This window comes from Merops nubicus, unplaced genomic scaffold (genome assembly GCF_000691845.1).
Source record: "Merops nubicus isolate BGI_N331 unplaced genomic scaffold, ASM69184v1 scaffold872, whole genome shotgun sequence".
Taxonomy (NCBI): domain Eukaryota; kingdom Metazoa; phylum Chordata; class Aves; order Coraciiformes; family Meropidae; genus Merops; species Merops nubicus.
Window position 1 is genome coordinate 1 of NW_008593990.1, and position 18761 is coordinate 18761.

Genomic DNA, 18761 nt, shown 5'->3' on the forward strand with positions numbered 1-18761 from the left:
AGGATTCTATGATTCTATGATTGATTCATCGAGAAGCTGTACTGTTCCATAGCACAGCTACCCCTGCAGACCCCCAAAGGTCTGGTTCTCTGGTTGCTATCTGAACACCAATGTCCATAGTTGTTATTTCTGTTTGTTTTGGTTTTTTTCAAAGGTAGGAGGATACCAAGGGCAGGCAAAAGTTTAAGTCATGCTGCTACTACATATGGAGCTTGTGAAGTTCAGTGAAGGGTCCCTAAGAAGACAAAGGGTCTTGAGCGTTTCTCCCATGAGGAAACGATAAGGGAGCTGGGACCATTGAACCTGGAGAAGATAAGGCTCAGAGGGGATTTTATAAATGTATATAAATATAAAAATTGGAAAAACACACTCCTCAGTTCCTAAAAGAAAATGTATTATGATCAATGAATGCATAATTTTCTTTTATTTCTTCAAGATTGAGATATTTCATCCAGGTTGCTGGTTGGATCTTCTTAATCCAATGTACTGTGACTAGGAAAACCCATCCTAATGGGGAAAAACATATGCATGAAGTAACATCTCCACAATCTCTTTCTCTCTATGGATTATATGCTGGGTCTCAGAGCTTTGTGCTGATATCCATTGCTAAGTAATAAATAGCTAGCAGTGGTATCCACAACAGTTATGTCTAAAACCACAAAACCTTAAGTCCAAATAAGATATAGAAGGCTGTTCTCTCAGTTATAATTTGCTTATTGACTTTGCTTAAATACTGTTGGGGCTCCATGGAATTATCTGCCACTCTAAGTCTCTGCAGGAAACATACCGTCTATCTGTGGGAGTACTTGGGGATCCGGAGTTAATTCTTTGATGCTGTGTCAACTAGTGTGCCTATACTGTGAGAATAAATCTCATACTAGCATACGATGAGCCCAGATCTACACTTGGTTACACACACATCATCTTCATTGCTCTGGATGTATCTGGGGGGAATAATTAGTCTTTAATTCTTTTAAATATATTGAAGTTCCGCTGCTATGCTGACGCTGCTGTTTAATAGCAGCTCTGCATGGTAGAAATAATCCAGGAAGTCACTGGGATGAAGGTGACACAAGCCCTTCAGTTCAAGGAGTTCAGCAGAGGATGGCCAAGGGGTCACTGCATCTGTTCATGAGTCTGGGGTTCCCTCAGATGGAGTGAGACTGTGCTAATCAGGGCTGCTTGGCTGCCTGGCCTCTTCAGGCTGATGAGGCATGAAAACAGTTGGAACAGTAGCCAGGAGCTTTTCATAATTTTCATTCTCCTTGGTACAGATCATCTGCCAAGGCAAAGATAAAAAATGAAGTCACGGCCTTCCATCTATGGTTAGATGGTTAGTTTAAAAACGTGTAATGAATGTTTCTCCCTTGCTCCTGCTGTTACATCCTTCTTGACATAATTCCTCCGTAACCTATGAGATTTGCCAGACAGCTGGTTCTTTCTCTTTTTAAAAGGACACCCATGCTCCATCCCCTCACAGAGTTTGGCTTCAAAGCTATTCTGTGGGATCAGTTTTCACATTTTTCTCAGCTTCATTTTCTGTATGATCTTCAGGGGGTGGGGGGAGGAGTATAAGAAAGAAAAAAAAAAACATGCAAGGAAGGTGATTCACTGCTCAGTGTTTGAAGCCTTCCTGACGTGATAGAAACTAACAATGGCAGCGGTAATTCTTAGATCAGCTCTTTAGCTTGAGGTTGCCAGAGGGTTTTGTCCTCAGATGGATCTGTACAGCTAGGCAAAGCTCGCAGAGTGGGTGAGCCTGGATAAACCAGTTCATCATGCTTCTTTATACTTGTAGTAAAAGGAAAGGCAGGACCCCTCTCCTAGCAGTGCTTCTCCTGTGGTCCTCCATCAATGAAAAAAAAACCTCTAAGGAGTCTTCTCAGAAGTTCTGCATGCATTCAGTCCTGGTTTTGTTGAAGGCATATGTGTCAAGTGCCATAACGATGATATGGACACTGGAACTACAATGCTTGCTGTCCTGGGAATACACCATTTCGATGGCATTCTGACATTAATTTTTACTAGCTCTTGTGTAATATTTCATCCATCAGGGCTTCAGTCCATCAGTTAATGCAACTAAGCATAGGTTTTTTGAAGTTGACCCAATTTTGCTTGCTGACAAATTGGCCCTAAGCTTCGTTATGCTTTCAGTACACCAGGAGTGTGAACTGTGTTCTGCTCTAGCTTCTTTACAGTAAAAAAAAAATCTTCCAAAAAAACTGTGTCCAGCCACAGAGGAATTTTCTGTGCATCCTAGAAAAGGCACATGGGTCAATATAAAGTGTATGTGAAGAAAGAGAGCTTTGCTTCAAAGTAACAATAAAGTCCTTTATGGAAGGTCAGGTCAGGTCTTGCTTCCATAGGGACCCTTCCAATTCTAGAATGTCCATTGGCTAGTAAGGCTATTTCCAAAATTATCAGTCATTTAAGGAGGCAAGTTCAGGTGCTTTTGCTGCTGTTCTGCCTCATGGCAAGGACATTTTGATTAATGCTTACCACTTACAAATGTACATCTCCTAAGGGACATTATTTCTAACTTACAAAATTGCCTTATCCTAGAGAACAGAATGCTAGCTGGAAGCTGCCACCCAAATCCTTCCCAGTAATAGGGGAATCTGAAGGTAGAGACAAAGCAAATTCTTCACTACTTAAATAAAGCCATATCTATGTTTCAGTGGAGAGGCACAGAAGCAGCAGAAAAAACTTTTATAGTTAGGTTTATTTTTTACCTCCAGCAAATTCTCTGTTTTGTTAATACAAAAAAAAAATAAAAATAAAAATAATAAAAAAAAATAATCCTTTTGGAATGCTTGCATATCTCTACCAGCCTATCAGCAATTCCCATCTTCTATTTTCAGTTCCCTGAAATAGAGTTTCATCAAAATAAGCTTGTACTTAAGTCTCCATTTCTGTGTCAGGAATTTTATTCAGACTCAGATCTATCCTAGAAGGGAAATTGGTAAAGTTGATATCTAAAATGTACTTGGAAGATTTTTTTTTTTCCAGAGAAAATAAAGATACTAAAATTGGCGACATTCCTAGGGCATAACCAAAGAGAAATAGCTTTTGGCCAGACAGGTTAGTTGATTCGTTCAAAGATAATTGGCTGGTACCATTTGAGACATTTGAGACCATCCACATGGGACCTACAGGAGCATTGCATCTTTCTGGACAAGCAGCTGTAGGCTAGGCAGGAGAGTCTAGGACTTCTAAAAATGTGATAGATACCAACATTTAGGTGAGTTTGACTCAGAATATAGCGTATGGAACCTACTGTGCACCAACAGAGAGTTGACAAGCCCCTGCCTACACTGAGGTGTCTTACACTCACCTAATAGCACCCTGATACTTACCAGCAAATGGTGCTCACTGTAAGGCCAAGGTTTAGTCTCAGTATTTAGTCCATTAAAATATACACACTGGAAATCAGAAATACCAGAGCAATGCAAGCACCTCATTACTGCTCCTCAAGGGCAACCAGAGGACATCCAAACAGGCTTAAGGAAAATATTGAGTTTGAAGTGAGTAACCTATCACTTGGCTTTCTGAGACTGAGAACAGAATATCAAGGACATATCAATGACTCGTTATTTTTATATGCATTTCTTTACCTTTTGGGGATAGTTCTGCATCCAGAAAAATACATATAATTCCACTCTTTGTATCCTTCTTCAATAAAAAAAAAAAAACATAAAAAAATTCAATCATAAAAATTCATCTCACCTAATATGTGTATCTAAAATATAGCTGTCAAAGGCAGTCACATTAATGTACTATTATAGTCAAAGAAATGTGATATATCTCCTTTAGAAGTGGTATATGTTATGAAAGAAGTTGTCGTCTGGACATCCCTATTTCTCTCTGTTGCCTATAAAAACAGCGTACAATGATAGCATAGTACAGCTAGCTAAATTTATAAATCTGAGGTAAAAATCAGGCCTATTCAAATTACTTTATAAGATGAAACCAAAGTTTAAATACTGGTCCCACTGAAAACATGGATAACTGAGAGACCCATGCCCTGATTTACAGGGCTGAGAGCTCAAACCTCAGCAGCAGCATTTGCTGCACCTAAATACAGGGCTGGCAGCCTGCAAGCAGCTTTCCGAGCAGATTTTGACACTGATACTGACTCCATCTGCATCTTGGGTAAAATGATTTCTTAATTTGACTATTGCCTGTTTTAGTACCAATCTCAAGAGTGCACTCTGAAATTGTGTCCAGACTTGTAGATCTCTGTGAATCAAAATAATGATTCAAAAGTATTGAATTATCGTCAATTAGAATATTTTGCAATTATTTAAAATCTTTAAAGTAGGACCATTATCATAATACACTGTTAAGATTATTCCATTCTGCAACAATTCCTTAGGATTAACTGAGCAAACTGGTTTTCTCATCCTACTCAGTTTCGAATTCCTTTCTGTAAGTTAAAAATCACAAGCTGCACATAGTTACTTTAAGAAGGAGAATAGAAAATATGCAGACAAAACCAATGATAAGCCTACATGATATGTCTGTGAGTGGGTTTAGGAGGCTAATGGAAATTATTTGTCTTCAGTGGTATAATGGTATGTGGGAGGTCAAGAAGAGGTTTGCTTTGGGTTTTTTTTATAAGTGCAAAATTAGAAAATATTGGTTTGATTCTACTCAAAAACATTTTCAATTTTTCTATTTTACTTCAGTGTGAAAAGAGTAGCCCAGTAACAGTGCCTTTTAGCTTATGGAGCTCTTTTTTCTCTTTGTCTCTTAGTATTTTGATGATGTTAGAAATTCAGTCTGTATTCCTGAAAAGCCATTCTGTGAATGAAATAGTGTATAGTTAAAGGCACATTCTTCCTTCCGGCAACCAAAACTCTGAGATGGTATTTTTTAATGTAACTTCAGTATTCTAGAGGCACATAGGAACTGTTTAGAAGAGCAAAACAACTGTCAGCACTTTGCTTTGCCATCTACAGGATGCTGGTTAGGCTATAATTTCCTGCTAATTAACTGACCTAAAATAGAACCCTTTGTAACTAGTCCATCAGCAATCCAAGAGGTTTATGTTGCCCGTATCTCTTTTAACTTTGGCAAAGGCTTGCAGTTTCTGATCTTGATGTCTTGTTTGATTTGCATTTCTGTTTTGAGACTAGCATTAATCACACTGTCAAAACAGATTTTATCATTTACGTAACATGGGCTGCCTACAGACCTAAGTTTCCTCAATATGGAGGCAACAACTTACGCACTGAATGACTTGATTACAGTAATTCTTTTTATACTGTTCTCCTCCTGGGAGATTGTACTGTGTGCTTAGACTCCAGTTTTTTCCAAATTTAGTGGCCACATTTCCACTTAATTGTTAGTTTCCTGTGCAAAATCAGATAGATGTACAGAACTTATGCCTAAAAGGATCTACTCTGAATATTGAGTCTAACGTGCTGCACATGCAGAAAACTAATCCAGTAATTTTGCCTTACCCCTGTAAATTCTGATTGAGGTCATATGCCATGCTAACAATTTCACTCTTTGATCACAAGAGCTATCTATGGATTCTGTTTAGCAGAAAGATGTCAAAAAAGAAATGCTACTTAAAAAATAACAACTTATATGGGATTCATATGATGGCAATGTCTCAGTGACATGCTGTTTTGAAAAACTCTTTAAAAATTGCATATGAGAAGGACAGTAATATAAGTTGTCAATAATACGTTGTGATCCCAAGTTTGTGTGAATTGGTTTGATTCCACCGACTTCAGTATCAACCACTTCAGTGGGATTAACAGTATAGTCTAGTCCAGAAACTGTAACTGTCCAATAAATTTTAAAAAATACAGAAATACAGAGGATTTGCTTTTAATATGTCTTTGGAGCTACAAAGGGACCTTGGGCCAAGCTATTACTAGCTGCTATGTAGTAGCTCCAGCAGAAGAGATCAAGAAGCACGAAATTAGAATGCAGTCATTAATGCAGGCAAATTCCATGCATACTTGCTTTAACAGCCAGGTGACAGTGGATACGGAGCAGAGGAAATGAAGCTCCCAGTTTTCCAATGAACACACGTAATGGAAAGCAGGAGAGGTTATATCCCAGTGCGTACCACAGTCCTACCAGTGCTGTCACAGGGACAGAGCTTTTGGCTGGAGTTTATCTCACCTCTTCAGGCATTTCAAAATTAGATGTCCTGATCTGCATTGGTTGTCCTTAATCCTCTTTATGGTTGACAGAGAAAAGTAGGCACCTGCATAAGATGTTTCATTTCCTGGCAAAATAAGCATCTAAGATAGGTGAGAACTGCTCCCAGAATTGCTGATTTTTCTCCCAGCAATTCTAAAAGAGATCAGACAGCTTGGACTTCGATGGCTGTTTTTTAAGAGGCTAACATGAGGTGGAATGGATTCTCATGTATATTTTTCAAATATTGTCTTGAAGGTATGATACAATTCATTGTTATGAAAAGACCCTAGTTTAAAAAGTGGCACAGGATAAATGCAGCATTTTGACCCCGTGGACTATGGCAAGAAGACCATCAAGTAACAACTGACTTTAGGTTATAACAAATACAAGTTCACCTAAACATGCTGCTTGCAAAATGACCAATCGAGAAAAAAGGTTACGAATTTGTAAATACCTACCACCCAGACAATGCTTTGGGTTATGTAGTTTAAATAAAATGCAGCCCATCATATAAACTGCCATGATAAAACACATCTGGGTATAAGCAGTCTTTTCAAGAAAATATCTCACAAAAATATCACTGTGAATATATCCCTGTTTCTTACTGCTTAATCTGGAATTCAAGAAACGGGGTTATTTTCATAGATATCCATGCTTAAAAACTTTCTCTCTACTGGGAAACTGCCTGTTGCCTTTACTAGCTAGGATTCATTGTGAAGGGCTGAATGAGAATAGGGAAGAAGCAGGGAGGTGGGTTAATAACTAAAGTATCTCTCTGATTATGTTTGAGGGAAATCTATCCAAGATCCGATTAAAGAATTAATTTAATTTAAAACAAAATTCTTTCTTGAATTTCAAGCACAGTATGACATTGTTAAGTTTTAATGACTATTTTTGCAAGGTTTCAATATCCTTATAGTTCAAAAAGAGCCACTCTCATTACCTTACAAACGGAGACACTCTTGAACATGGAAAGCCCTCAGGAATGACAGGATCTTTCACTAGCAGAGCAGCAAACAAAACCGTGGACAGGGAGTAGCAAAGTAAAGGACTGGAGGAGCCTGGATTGTATGAGAACGTGCTGTGTCTTCCTCATCTGCCCTGTGCTCACTAATAGCCAGAGTTCCAATTCAAGTGCAAAGTGTGTGTGTGTTTGGGAAGTACTTTGAAGGACGTACATTCACATTCCGTTAGCACTACCTCGGAGCAAAACATTTTTTCTGGAGAGCCTGAGCACATAGTGCTCCAGCACTGAAAAGAGAAAGCAGTAGAAAGACCACTTGTGTAGGTCTTTGAGATGGCCACTGATGGCACACATCAAAAGCAGTGGACTTGGGTCCAAACAGATGAATTTACCTTAACCTTTCCCCCTCATTCTCACCAATCACTGTTTCTTAATTAAGTAGCCAGAGGTGACACATGTCAAAACTAAGCATTTCTAAATCATCAGCTTTAGAGGTATTACTGTTAATTATGTTTGGCATTGGAGACTTAGTGTATAATGGAAGCTGACAAGAGACATATATAAAAAGATGTGTCTCACCATCCCCTCTTTTAAACAGGGACTTGTATTCTTATTTTTGGCACCCATGGCTTAGTAAAAAATCATCAGAATTCATTCTTTTTGTAGGAAATAAACTATTAATGGTTGAGGTGTTTTTTTTTTTCTCAAAGGTTCCCTTTGATTTCTTCATGTTCATCATTCCTTGTTTTGAGATGTAACTGTTATGCATCCATTCATACACTTTTCTTTTAAGAGTAGCAGTATTTGAGATGTGGCCTCACCGGTGCCAAGTACAGGGGGGACGATCACTTCCCTAGTTGTGCTGGCTACACTATTTCTGATACAAGCCAGGATGCTCTTGGCCACCTGGGCACACTTTTGGTTCATATTCAGCCAACTGTCGGCCAGATTCCCCAGGTCCCTTTCTGCCAGGCAGCTTTCCAGACACTTCTCCCCAGGGCTGTTGTGTTGCATGCAGTTATTGTGGTCCAAGTGCAGGACTCAGCACTTGACCTTGTTGAAATTCATACCATTGGCCTTGGCCCATCAATCCAGCCTGTCCAGATCCCTCTATAGAGCCTTCCTACCCTCAAGCAGGTCAACACTCCCACCCATCCTGATGTTGCCTGCAAAATTACTGAGGGCACCCTCAATACCATCATCCAGATCATTGATAAAGATATTAAACAGAAGTGGGAGTTGTCATACAGGGTGAGGTTTAATTGTGGCCTTTTATTATGAGAGGGTCTCTTTTTCCTCTTCTGAAATAGATTCAGGATTAGCATTCGCCTTCCCTGTGCAAATCAGATCTAGCATCACCCTGGGAGTCTGCACTATGTTTCTCTTAGTGCTGTGGTTCCTCAGGGAAGCCCTGTCTGCCTGCAGCAACATGCCCTTGGGAGCTCTGCCTCCAGGGCAGCTCCACACTCCCTGCGGAGTAATTATCCTCCTTCTGAATAAACCTCCTTACAAAAGAGAAAATCCAGTTTACTCCTACATGTGCCATAAGGGACAACTGTTCCCTTAATTGATGGTGCTTTCATGTAAATTCATCATCCAGTTAACTTTGTGATCTCAGCCTAAATAATGTTATTTTGACTAAGTGGTTAGCATTTATATTGATCTGTGTAAACCCCTCAGGTGACTCCATCTTGCGAATGGACCAACAGCAGTGATTTATTAAAAGGCTGCCTTTTGAAAGGTATTCTGAATGTCACCTACAGTTGCTGGTATTTCATCAAATATATCATGTCCCTCCTTCTGCCTTTTGTCTGTGAATCTCTATGGATAACCTGAAGTTAACCATATTATTTTAGTAATTTTATTTCTAGTACAAACTGTGTTGACACTGAAATATGGGCAGAGTAACTGATTTATTTCTGTGGCTGTAGCAACAGTAACCTTAAGCAAGTTTAGTCAAATGCAGTGTAGATTTAAGAGGGATATTCTGCTTCTGGGTATATCAATTAAATTTTAAAAATCCTGTTACTTATGAACTATCAGGCAACCTTCCTTAAATTTCTATTGTGTGTGTCCAAACTGCCAAATTGCCAGTTCTCCAGTGCTGGGATTGTCCTCTTGGTTACTCTGCAGTATTGCCATAGTGCCATATACTCTGGTCTGACTGGTGCTTCCCAGCTGCCATCACAGAGTATATAAGAGAAATTGAAGCCATTTACAGAACAGGTCACTTGAAGCCGTCTCCATGCCAAATTCAGCAGATAGGCAATCTTGTATATGGGAGGGTTATCTGGCAGTTAAAGTATCAAATGTAAGTCGTGCTAGGAGAAGATAACTGGAGCTGACATAAATGGGCACTGCAGTTTTCACATAAAGGCAATGATCCTTGCAAAAGCAAATTGATGCGTTACACTTTTTTCCTGCCTGAGTGACAAATTAATGCATGTTATGCTGCATTGCTACCTGCTCCTTTCTCCTAAACAACTTATACCTGGTTTTCATCATCGTTTAGTCTAGCCCGCGATGAAGCAGCACAGAACCATTTTTTCTCTCCATGTCTCTAACAATGTCCTTAAAGGAGAATTTAGTGGAGCCAATTGCACATGTGTATCTTGAAGTGGGGCAAGCACCTGAACAGTTAATGCTTGGATTCAAATGGAAGTCTGAAGTACCCATATAGTTTAGAATTAGGCTTTATAATTAGAACAGTTTTTTACTATTTTTATAATGTTTTGTTGGTGATCATAAGCTAACAGATGGACATAGACTGTATCTTATGACCTCCCCAAAAAAAATGTTATTCCTGCTTTATTAAAAATGGAAAAAAAAAAAAAAATCCAGCCTTCCATATGAAGATAGCCTTTGAATACAACCGGAAGGAAAATATTAGTTTCTTTTTCACAATTCCTTCTGTGTTTAGTTTAAATATTAAAAAGATATATTTACTCTTGTGCCATCTGCTTTCGTTTTCTTTGCTTTTCAGAGCAGCTATAGACTTTACAATTTGATTAACAGCATGTTGCTTTTACTTGGCTTGAGCCTTATTGCTCAGCAGCAAGATTGGTGAAAGAAATATCAGGAGTGCCCAGCACATGCACACGCACACCAAAAGTACTCAGGGAACTAAAGAAATCAGAAAACTTTCATCATCTTTTGTGAGCCACAGACAGAAGATTATCTGGGATTGATGTTTTGTATGTCAAAACAGGAAGCACGTGTCTGCTTCTGTGGAAGTCCACCATTTAAATCAGTCTAAAATAGTAGCCAGTGCTCAATAGCCCAAGGCTGCACTGCCCAGCACCCACCCACCCTCTGGGGACTGCAAAACCCACCACAGCTCTGAAGTTTGTAGAGTGATGTACCAAAAAATGAGGAAGGCATGAAGCAGTGCTGAGGAGGTTTTATGTGCTCACTTTGAACTAATAACCACGAAGACTAATAAAATTTGCAAAGTAGCAAATGATGCAAAGCTGACAGGAGCTCCTGTCCATTAGCATAAGAAGTGGATGATAAATGAAAAGGAAGTTCATTTTCTGTTAGGAAAAGGAAATGTTTCTTCCCATATATAATACCGTGGCATGTGTGACTGCTATGGCCAAGAACTGGACATGACAGAAGGACATTAATACTGATAACAGGAACATTCACAGACATCATAATTAATAAGAAAAAAATTTAAAAATTACATAAAATTTCATGCCTCAGGCCTTAAGCCAATACTTATTTATTAGAGACCAAGTGCGAACAGTAAACTAGGGATTACAGGGTTACTTTTCTCATTTAATATGTCCTTAATCTGTTATGTAGTCATCTCTTAAGTGAGCAGCACATACCAAGTTTATCTAAGACAAGTCCTCATCACATTATTCATCTAAGTTATCCCATTACTTCACTAGAACTGCTTAAGTGATTAAACCAAATACAATTTGGTGGCAAGATTTGCCTCGCAAATTTACGCCCCCGTCCTCTTACCTGATTTTGTTAGTCTCCAATTAGTCCCAGATTTCTGTGGTTCTGAAACTGTTGTTCCAGATATGAACTCATTAACTATGTAGAGATGGATTTTTTTTTTATTCCCAACTCAATATTTGAGCTCTGTGCCTGTAGCTTAGAAATTAATCGGATTTCTTTCTGCCTTATTTCACTGTATATGTGTAGCTAGTTTCTCATGAACTTTGGGTCTTTCTCCTGGTTTCTTCTCCTTGTTGAATGTCTGGGTATTTTAAATTCTTATTTAGTGCTCATGATCAAATGCTTGCCAAAATACTGCAGTAACTCTAATACTTGGTGGCTTTGAGTCTTGTCACTACTGAGACAGAAATTTCCAGAATAAAATATTCAATCCTAGGGGGGGAAAAAAAGGCAAGAAAAAAAAGCGCAAGTGGCTGTGTTGGTTTTGCCACAAGCAGAACTTTTCTTTTTTAGAAATGTAAATGAAGATTAAGTTAGCTGTGAAGGGTTGTAACAGAAGTTTAGCATTTATATTCATTAGACAGAGGAGTGATCTGCTGCCCAAGTAGTAGGGATATACTTGCATGTGATGTTTCATTATCATTTTTACCATATGTTTCATTATTCTTTGCTGTTCTTTTGCATGATGACAGAGAGTAAAACCCAATAAATTACTTACAACAGTGATAACCTGTCTTATGTTATAGGTTCCAGTTCTGGATTTCACTCACCCTTTTTAACCCTATTGTCTCTATTTCTAATGTTTCCTAGTACTTTGATCACTTGCATCTATATTTGCAGGAGGAAGGCAGAGAAGCAGTATTATGGTAGCTCTCATAGTGGATGCACTGCTTTGAGCCACTGCTTGAGCTCATAAGACACTGTCTTCATTTCCAAGCTTTACAGCCTCTCCTCTCTTTCATGAACTTTCTGTATTCCCTAAAGCATCTGAAAAATATTGAGTTTTTCTTTCTTCTTAGCTGCTGGTTAAAAACTGACAGGAGATAAGATTGGTGATAGGACAAAAAAAATGGCACTTCACAAAAAGCGCACATTCTCAGAATCTGAAGAGCATGTTTTCATGTGTTTCACTCTGTTAGAGCAATTTAGCTCAGAGCAAGACTCTCTTTAAATCTCTACCAGAGAATTGAGCGGCATCAGTAGTAATTCAAAACGTGCTTCAAATGAAGTTTTTTCACTTCCTAGCTCTGCCTTACTCTTTTATTTATAATTAGCCTTTTATTTATGTTGATCAAGAATCAAAATTTATGAGTAGTCTTCTCTAGGCTCACTCTTCCCATACGTTAACATGGATACAAGCTCAGCAGTCCTAGGTATTAACAAATTCCTAAATTGGCCTCTTCTCTCCAGAAAGTTGCAACGTAGCCTCATATGCATTTAACAACACCAGAAAAAGGCAAATCTTTTCCTTAAGTCATTCATTATCCTGATCTCTGCATGTATACATTATGCTATTTCCATATTATAGATACAGGGTAACATAATAATGGTCCTTACCTTCCTGCAGTGGTGCAAGAAATGTACTGGACTTGATTTTCCTGTATAGAAAGGAGGAAAACAATATCATGATGCATTTTTGTATCTGCTGCTATTTTTATGAATTATGATTCCATGTGCTTTGGGGAAAAAAAAACATTTCCATAACAGAAATGCTCTTATTAGTGCCAAAAAAAGTGAGCTTAGACAATTAGGAAATTCAGCTGTGTGATATTAATGACTAAATATCTATCTCTATGAAATCCCTAAAATTTTGTAAAGAAGCAGTATTGGCACAATTCTGCATCTGTAGATCTTTCTTGGATGTTTTATCGAGCCTTTTGATGCGAGACAAAATCTATGTTAAACCAGCCCCAAACCTGCTCTGCTCATCAGACTAGGAGCCTTAGTTCTGCTCATGTATGTCCAGTTCTCCCAGTATTTCACACCATTTTTATATCTGTATCTCTATATTCTCCACATTTAAGTATATCCCCTGTCAATATATGTTCTAAGGAGTTAAGATTCACTGTAGGATAATAGATAAAAAGAAACCGGTTTTGATATTGTAGTTTTTGCTTGTTGTCCAAGTGTCTAGTAGCTTTGCATATATTGTAATGTTTTTTTCTTGCCTGGAATTTCCTGTTATTAATTGTATTGTGGGTATTTTAAAAACATAAGCTTCTTGTGTAAGTAGTCCATCTTGCCTAATTCCAGACAGTACACCTGGAAGTATTTTTAAAGGTTAAATTTTGGTATACTGTGAAGTAGAGTTCTCTAAATAGTAATTTTTTTTCCAGTATATTGTTGCTGCTTTCTTAATAAACTGTATCAGTACAGAGACTACAGTTCAGATGGTAAGAGGAAAGAAAAAAATCTTCCTTTATTTCTCTTATCAACGTTACGCCATGCGGAAACAACCTCAGAAGTTGTTTCTTCCCCCAGCGTGTACCTACCCAGCACAAATCCTAACGCACAAATCCTCACTCTCTTTCATCTTCATCATAGTCTGGGACTCCAGCTTCCAACCCTGGCACCCTGGTTGAAATAAAATGTTGCTGTGGATACCTATCTGACTCTTAAGATTAAGACACTTTCAACTGGTACTGAGATTCACAAAGAGCGCTGTGTTGCAGCATTTTCAAGTAGCGTAATGTTAAAGGTTATTTGTGTTACGAAGTTTCCATCAGATTAATCTTGATTTTTCTTTTTCTTTTTTTTTTTTTCTTGTCCTTTTTCCCCCCCAATTCTGTCCACAGCTGTAACTTACACAAGTTACAAAAAAACACCACCACCGGTACCGCCTCGTACCACTTCCAAGCCCCTGATCTCAGTCACGGCCCAGAGCAGCACAGAATCCACCCAGGATGCCTACCACGACAGCCGGACTCAGAGGATCTCCCCGTGGCCGCAGGACGGGCGGGGGCTGTACAACTCCACCGACAGTTTGGACAGTAACAAGGCGATGAACCTCGCCTTGGAGACGGCAGCTGCGCAGCGCCACGCGGCCGAGGGCCAGGGCGCTTCCATACGAACCAGCGACAAGGCCATTTTAGTCACAAAGGCAGAGGAGTTTCTTAAGAGTCGACGTTCCTCTATAGGGATCCAGGTAGCCTATCATTAACATCTGTCTGTGATGAATTGCTTGCCTTCTTCCTGTAAATAGCATAGAATGAGTCATTCGGCTTCACCAGCTCTAATCATCTAACAAACAACCCCTGGCTGCTTAGCGTTAATTGTCATTCACATCATGGCAGCGTGGCTGTGCAGGAAAGTCTTCGCCTAATATGCTGTACCTGGAAGAAAACGAATGAATAAATCTCTAGGGAGGTTACCTGTCATTAACACTTGATATGAAAATTATACTGCAGAGCCACAGGTGAACACCATGTTCATCTCCTTCCCTCCATGAATTCACAGTCCTTTTTATAGAATTACACCAGCTTTAAAATGCTTGACTATTTTTTCCATTATCTTTCTCTTTTGACCTTGGAAAATGTGTAATGCTGCTGGATTTTCAACTTATTCCATCTAAGAAGAGCTTCTCCCCAGCCCTTTAGTTTTAGTTGTGCTGCGGGGAAGGTACCAAGAAAGAGAAAGAATTGTGCTGGTGCAGATACAGTATGATTCTAGATGGCAAGTAATTAAATGACATTAATTAGCACAGGCTTTGAGGATTCCTCCATTTGTCCACCAGAAAATGGGATATTTATTTCACCTGACAAAATGTCTGTCAGGCTGAAGAAACCTCAGTTGTGTTGTCTTGTTTCAAGTGAATGAAATAAGAAGATTCCAAACACAAATTCTGAATACTATTCCTCCTACTAAATGGAAAGCACTATACGTAGGGATGCTCATTGGTTTAAATCTCTAGGAAATACCAAGTAGTAACAAAAATCAGAAAATTGAACTAGAAAAGAATGCAAAGTCCTTTGAAACACAGGAGGAGAGGAAAATGTAGGCTTCTGTTCTGCTGTTACTTAGACACATACTTAATTTCAAGTATCTGAACATTCCCTTTTACATCATTATGCTCACTTCTCTGCTTAAAAATCTCTACTTGTGCCAGATCAACTACAGAGGAAATGCCATGCATTTTGCCATAGTTACAGGTATTGTGGAGACAGCAACACAGATCTTGAGAAGGGTAACAGTCCATGTAACAAAGCCCAGTGTGTGGCTGTTCATCTACTGGAAAGTATATTATTTTCTTTAAAAAGTAATAATTCAATTTACATTAATTTAAAAATACAGTCAGAGAAAAGTGTTTGGGTTAAGCTTGTCACAGCTACTGACTGAACTTCACTGTTTAACATCTTAGTGTGGTATAATTTTGCTGTTAGACTAATGGGAAGGCATAGGCTTTGCCAGCAAGCTGCTTGTCCATTTCTTGACATAAAAGTATTTGCTTCTGCTTCTTTAAATGTAGAAGAGTAGAATGCAATTTAACAGTGATGGTAAAATATTCAGATGGCTACTTTTCAAATGTTTTACAAAGTAATTAGTGTATTCTAAATCATTCAGAGAAGGGCCTTAGCAGATAACACTGAAAACCTCAAAGGAGTAGCAATTTTTGATACCTTTTAGCCCCCTAACCCGAATCTTACTCTCCAGAAGGAATAGTACCTAGTGTTGTTCTTATCTCTTTTACAGCAGCTGTGCACAGTGGTATTCAACAATGTTGGTGTCTTGCTTCAGTCAGCCTTGGTATTTCAACAATTAATTCTGAAACTTTGATTACATCACTTGATCCTGTTTCTTACTGCAGGTGATGGCCAGTACCTTTTACTGGGCTCTGACCCTTCTTGGTATGTGGTGCATTTAATAATTTGTGCTAATACTCCAGAAAAAACATCTGTGCAATGATTTCCATGGAGGCAGCAGGTTGTGTGTAGCAACTTGTCATCTGATGCTTAACCCACAGTACTGGTCCTCAGGTGCACACACTGAAAAAGGCAAAGACTGTTTGCAAAAAGCAGGTCTGAAAAGGATGAGGGGCTTGTTATCTTCTGAGAACTACAAATTACCTGGTTGTACCATTTGGCATAAGATAAGGTTAAAATTGCAATATTATCCTCAACACGGTATCCTGAGAGTACATTTTAGTTCTTTGGGGTTTTTTTCCTGTGGTAAGTTTCAAACTTCACATTAGTGTGAAAAATATCTTTCTGCAGCATTTCTGAGCAGCAAATGCATTTTGTTGTACTTCTGTTGCCAGGTTTGTAAGGAACAAAAACACAGGGCAGAATATTCTTATTGCAAACTACATAAATACTAATTTATGCCCTGAAAATACAGTTGAAGTATTTAATTTCTTTTAGACTTCTGCATCAAAGCACCTTAAAAAGGGATGTTTTTTATTTGCATATTTCCTTGATTGACTAAATCACTTGTTTTCTCATTAGCATGCCATGCCAGGGTAATGCATTGAATTTGCATTTATTTCCATTCATTAATTTGCTATCAGGATGGTTAATTTGTGCATTTTTTAATGTTTCATTCCTTTAACACATTGGTGTGAGAATGCTTGCCAGTGGAGCTTCATACAGGAGCAAAGAGGCACAAAGATAAAGAATAACCAGCGATGGCTCTGCAGGTGGAACTACTATGGACCCAGCCTAGGGCTCCCAATTTTATTTTTTTATATATATATACAATTGTGTAATGTACATGTAATGAAGTCCTTTTAAAATGTCTTGGCATACGAGGCATGTGCCATAGTGTTGAAATTCACAGTCCTAGGGGAGCATTGGACTTCCTCTGAAAATCAGTAGCATCCATCTGCAGGGAGAGAGAACAGCACAGAGAGGGTAACTCATCTCATGGGATGTTAGCCCTGCTCCAGATGGGAATTTTGAACAAAAAAGCTTCAGAAACAAAGCTCTCCCAGAAAACATCTGTTAGGTTTTGGGGTGGTTTTCTATTTTATTTTTTTTTTTCACTGCCATATTTAAATCAAGAGGAATTTTGTCAGGTATGTCAGTAGGCACTGGAAAAAAAATTTTATTCCTAAATTCAAATGATTTGTAAAATACTGATTCTAGGATTAAAAATTCAGTCAGCATTGTTAAAGATATATGCATACATTAAAAAGTATAAGTCTCTAGCAATGCTTGTAGCTATAGTCTTCACATATGTCTTCTCTCATGACAGCAGGAGTCTAATCAAAGTATTCAAATCAAAATGGAGGGTAGAGATTGTCTTGAGTAATATAACCACTAAGTCAAGAACAAGGTTATTGCTAATATATTTTCAGGGATTTTCTTTGCTCTTTTGCATGCTCTTGTATATATACTAATGACTAACATCCAAAAACTGCTCTAGTTATAAGCCATTTCATATTAAATGCATTTGGATTATAAAATATATGAGAAAATATCAAGAAATTGCTCCTTATTTATTTCAAGTATTTCAAAACATGCAGTCCTTTGTTTCTTCCCTATTTAAAAAACATCAAGAACAGAAACCCTGGAAGTAGATGAGATGAAAACAAATATTCTAAGTGTGGAGGCTGACTCATTATGGTATTTTGGGAGAAATGCACTAATTGTAGCATAGAGAATGGACTCTGTCATCTCCATTTATTGTCAAAAGATAATGCTTCAAAACATCTAGTTGTTCTTTTTAATCTCCAGAATCTCCATTACACAAATATTTTTACAAATCAAAAGAAGTATTCAGGAGGAATAGCTCGCCTGCCTAATATTTTGTGCCAAAAGAGAATCTTCTGCATATTTATGTATTTTTTAAAAGTAAATTATTAACATTGTATGGTAAAAACTTTGCCCAAGAAATTTTGCAGTCTCAAACTAGAATTTCCCTTTAAGGCAAAGCATTTTGTCCCCACATGGCATACTTACTTGGATGAGAATCTACATTTTCTTTGTACTGTTTAGGTTGTACCATACTTGTCAGTGCTTTACTTCAGTGTACACATAGCAATCAAAAGAAATATTCACACTAATTACACTCATCTTTGTATCATAAATGATCCAAAGTTTTGGAGGTAAGCATTGTTCTTTCTCCTCCTAAAATCAGTCAGACTGTGCTTTTGTGAGAGAAGTGAGTGAAGTTCTTGGCCTGTAGAAGTCAGTGAAAGTTTTGATAACACCTCTGAGAAGGTGTTACCTGGCCTTTAGAGTGAACATTGACCTATACAGATATATAGAGATACACACACACACACACACACACATATAGATGAGTCAGAATTCACAGGTTTAGCTGGTTAAGAGTTCACAGCCAATGGTTACATTTTGGCCACCCCACTTGTCAAAAAGCTTAGCAGCTGGAACTGGACTTAAAGCTATAGTTATTTTAAACCATCTGATTTTTAACTCTTTTCACAAACTACTGTCACTTGTTTTCTTAGCTGCTATCTAGCATAAGCATATATTCAAAGTGGAGAAGACACAGATTGCTGCCTTGCAGAATATCTGTTGGTTCAGAACAATTGCCACTTGGCATTAACTGCACCAAAAATGTGACGAGCAACCACTGCTGTGTGCATTATTTTGTGGTTTCTATCTCCTATCAGCTTGACATGAATACCGTTTTTAAAACTCTGGCATGATTTTTTTTTTTTTTGGCAAAATGTGCTTTCTTAAAAGACCAGCAAAAATTTTCAACCCATTGTAGGATATTCTTGTGGCAATTAGCACTTATTGTGCCACACAAAATATTTGAG

At 38.2% G+C, this 18761-nt stretch overlaps 1 protein-coding gene across 1 annotated transcript in view; it reads left to right on the plus strand.

Annotated features, from left to right (window-relative positions):
• Positions 1-13833: 13833 nt before the first annotated feature.
• Positions 13834-18761, plus strand: part of LOC103768431 (disks large-associated protein 2) — a gene marked incomplete at its 5' end in the record, with an annotated part of 29953 nt that continues 25025 nt past the window's right edge. Inside the window, one exon of the mRNA XM_008935574.1 lies at positions 13834-14183. Within this exon, the coding sequence (XP_008933822.1) occupies positions 13834-14183 (350 nt within the window). The remainder of the gene's footprint in view (positions 14184-18761) is intronic.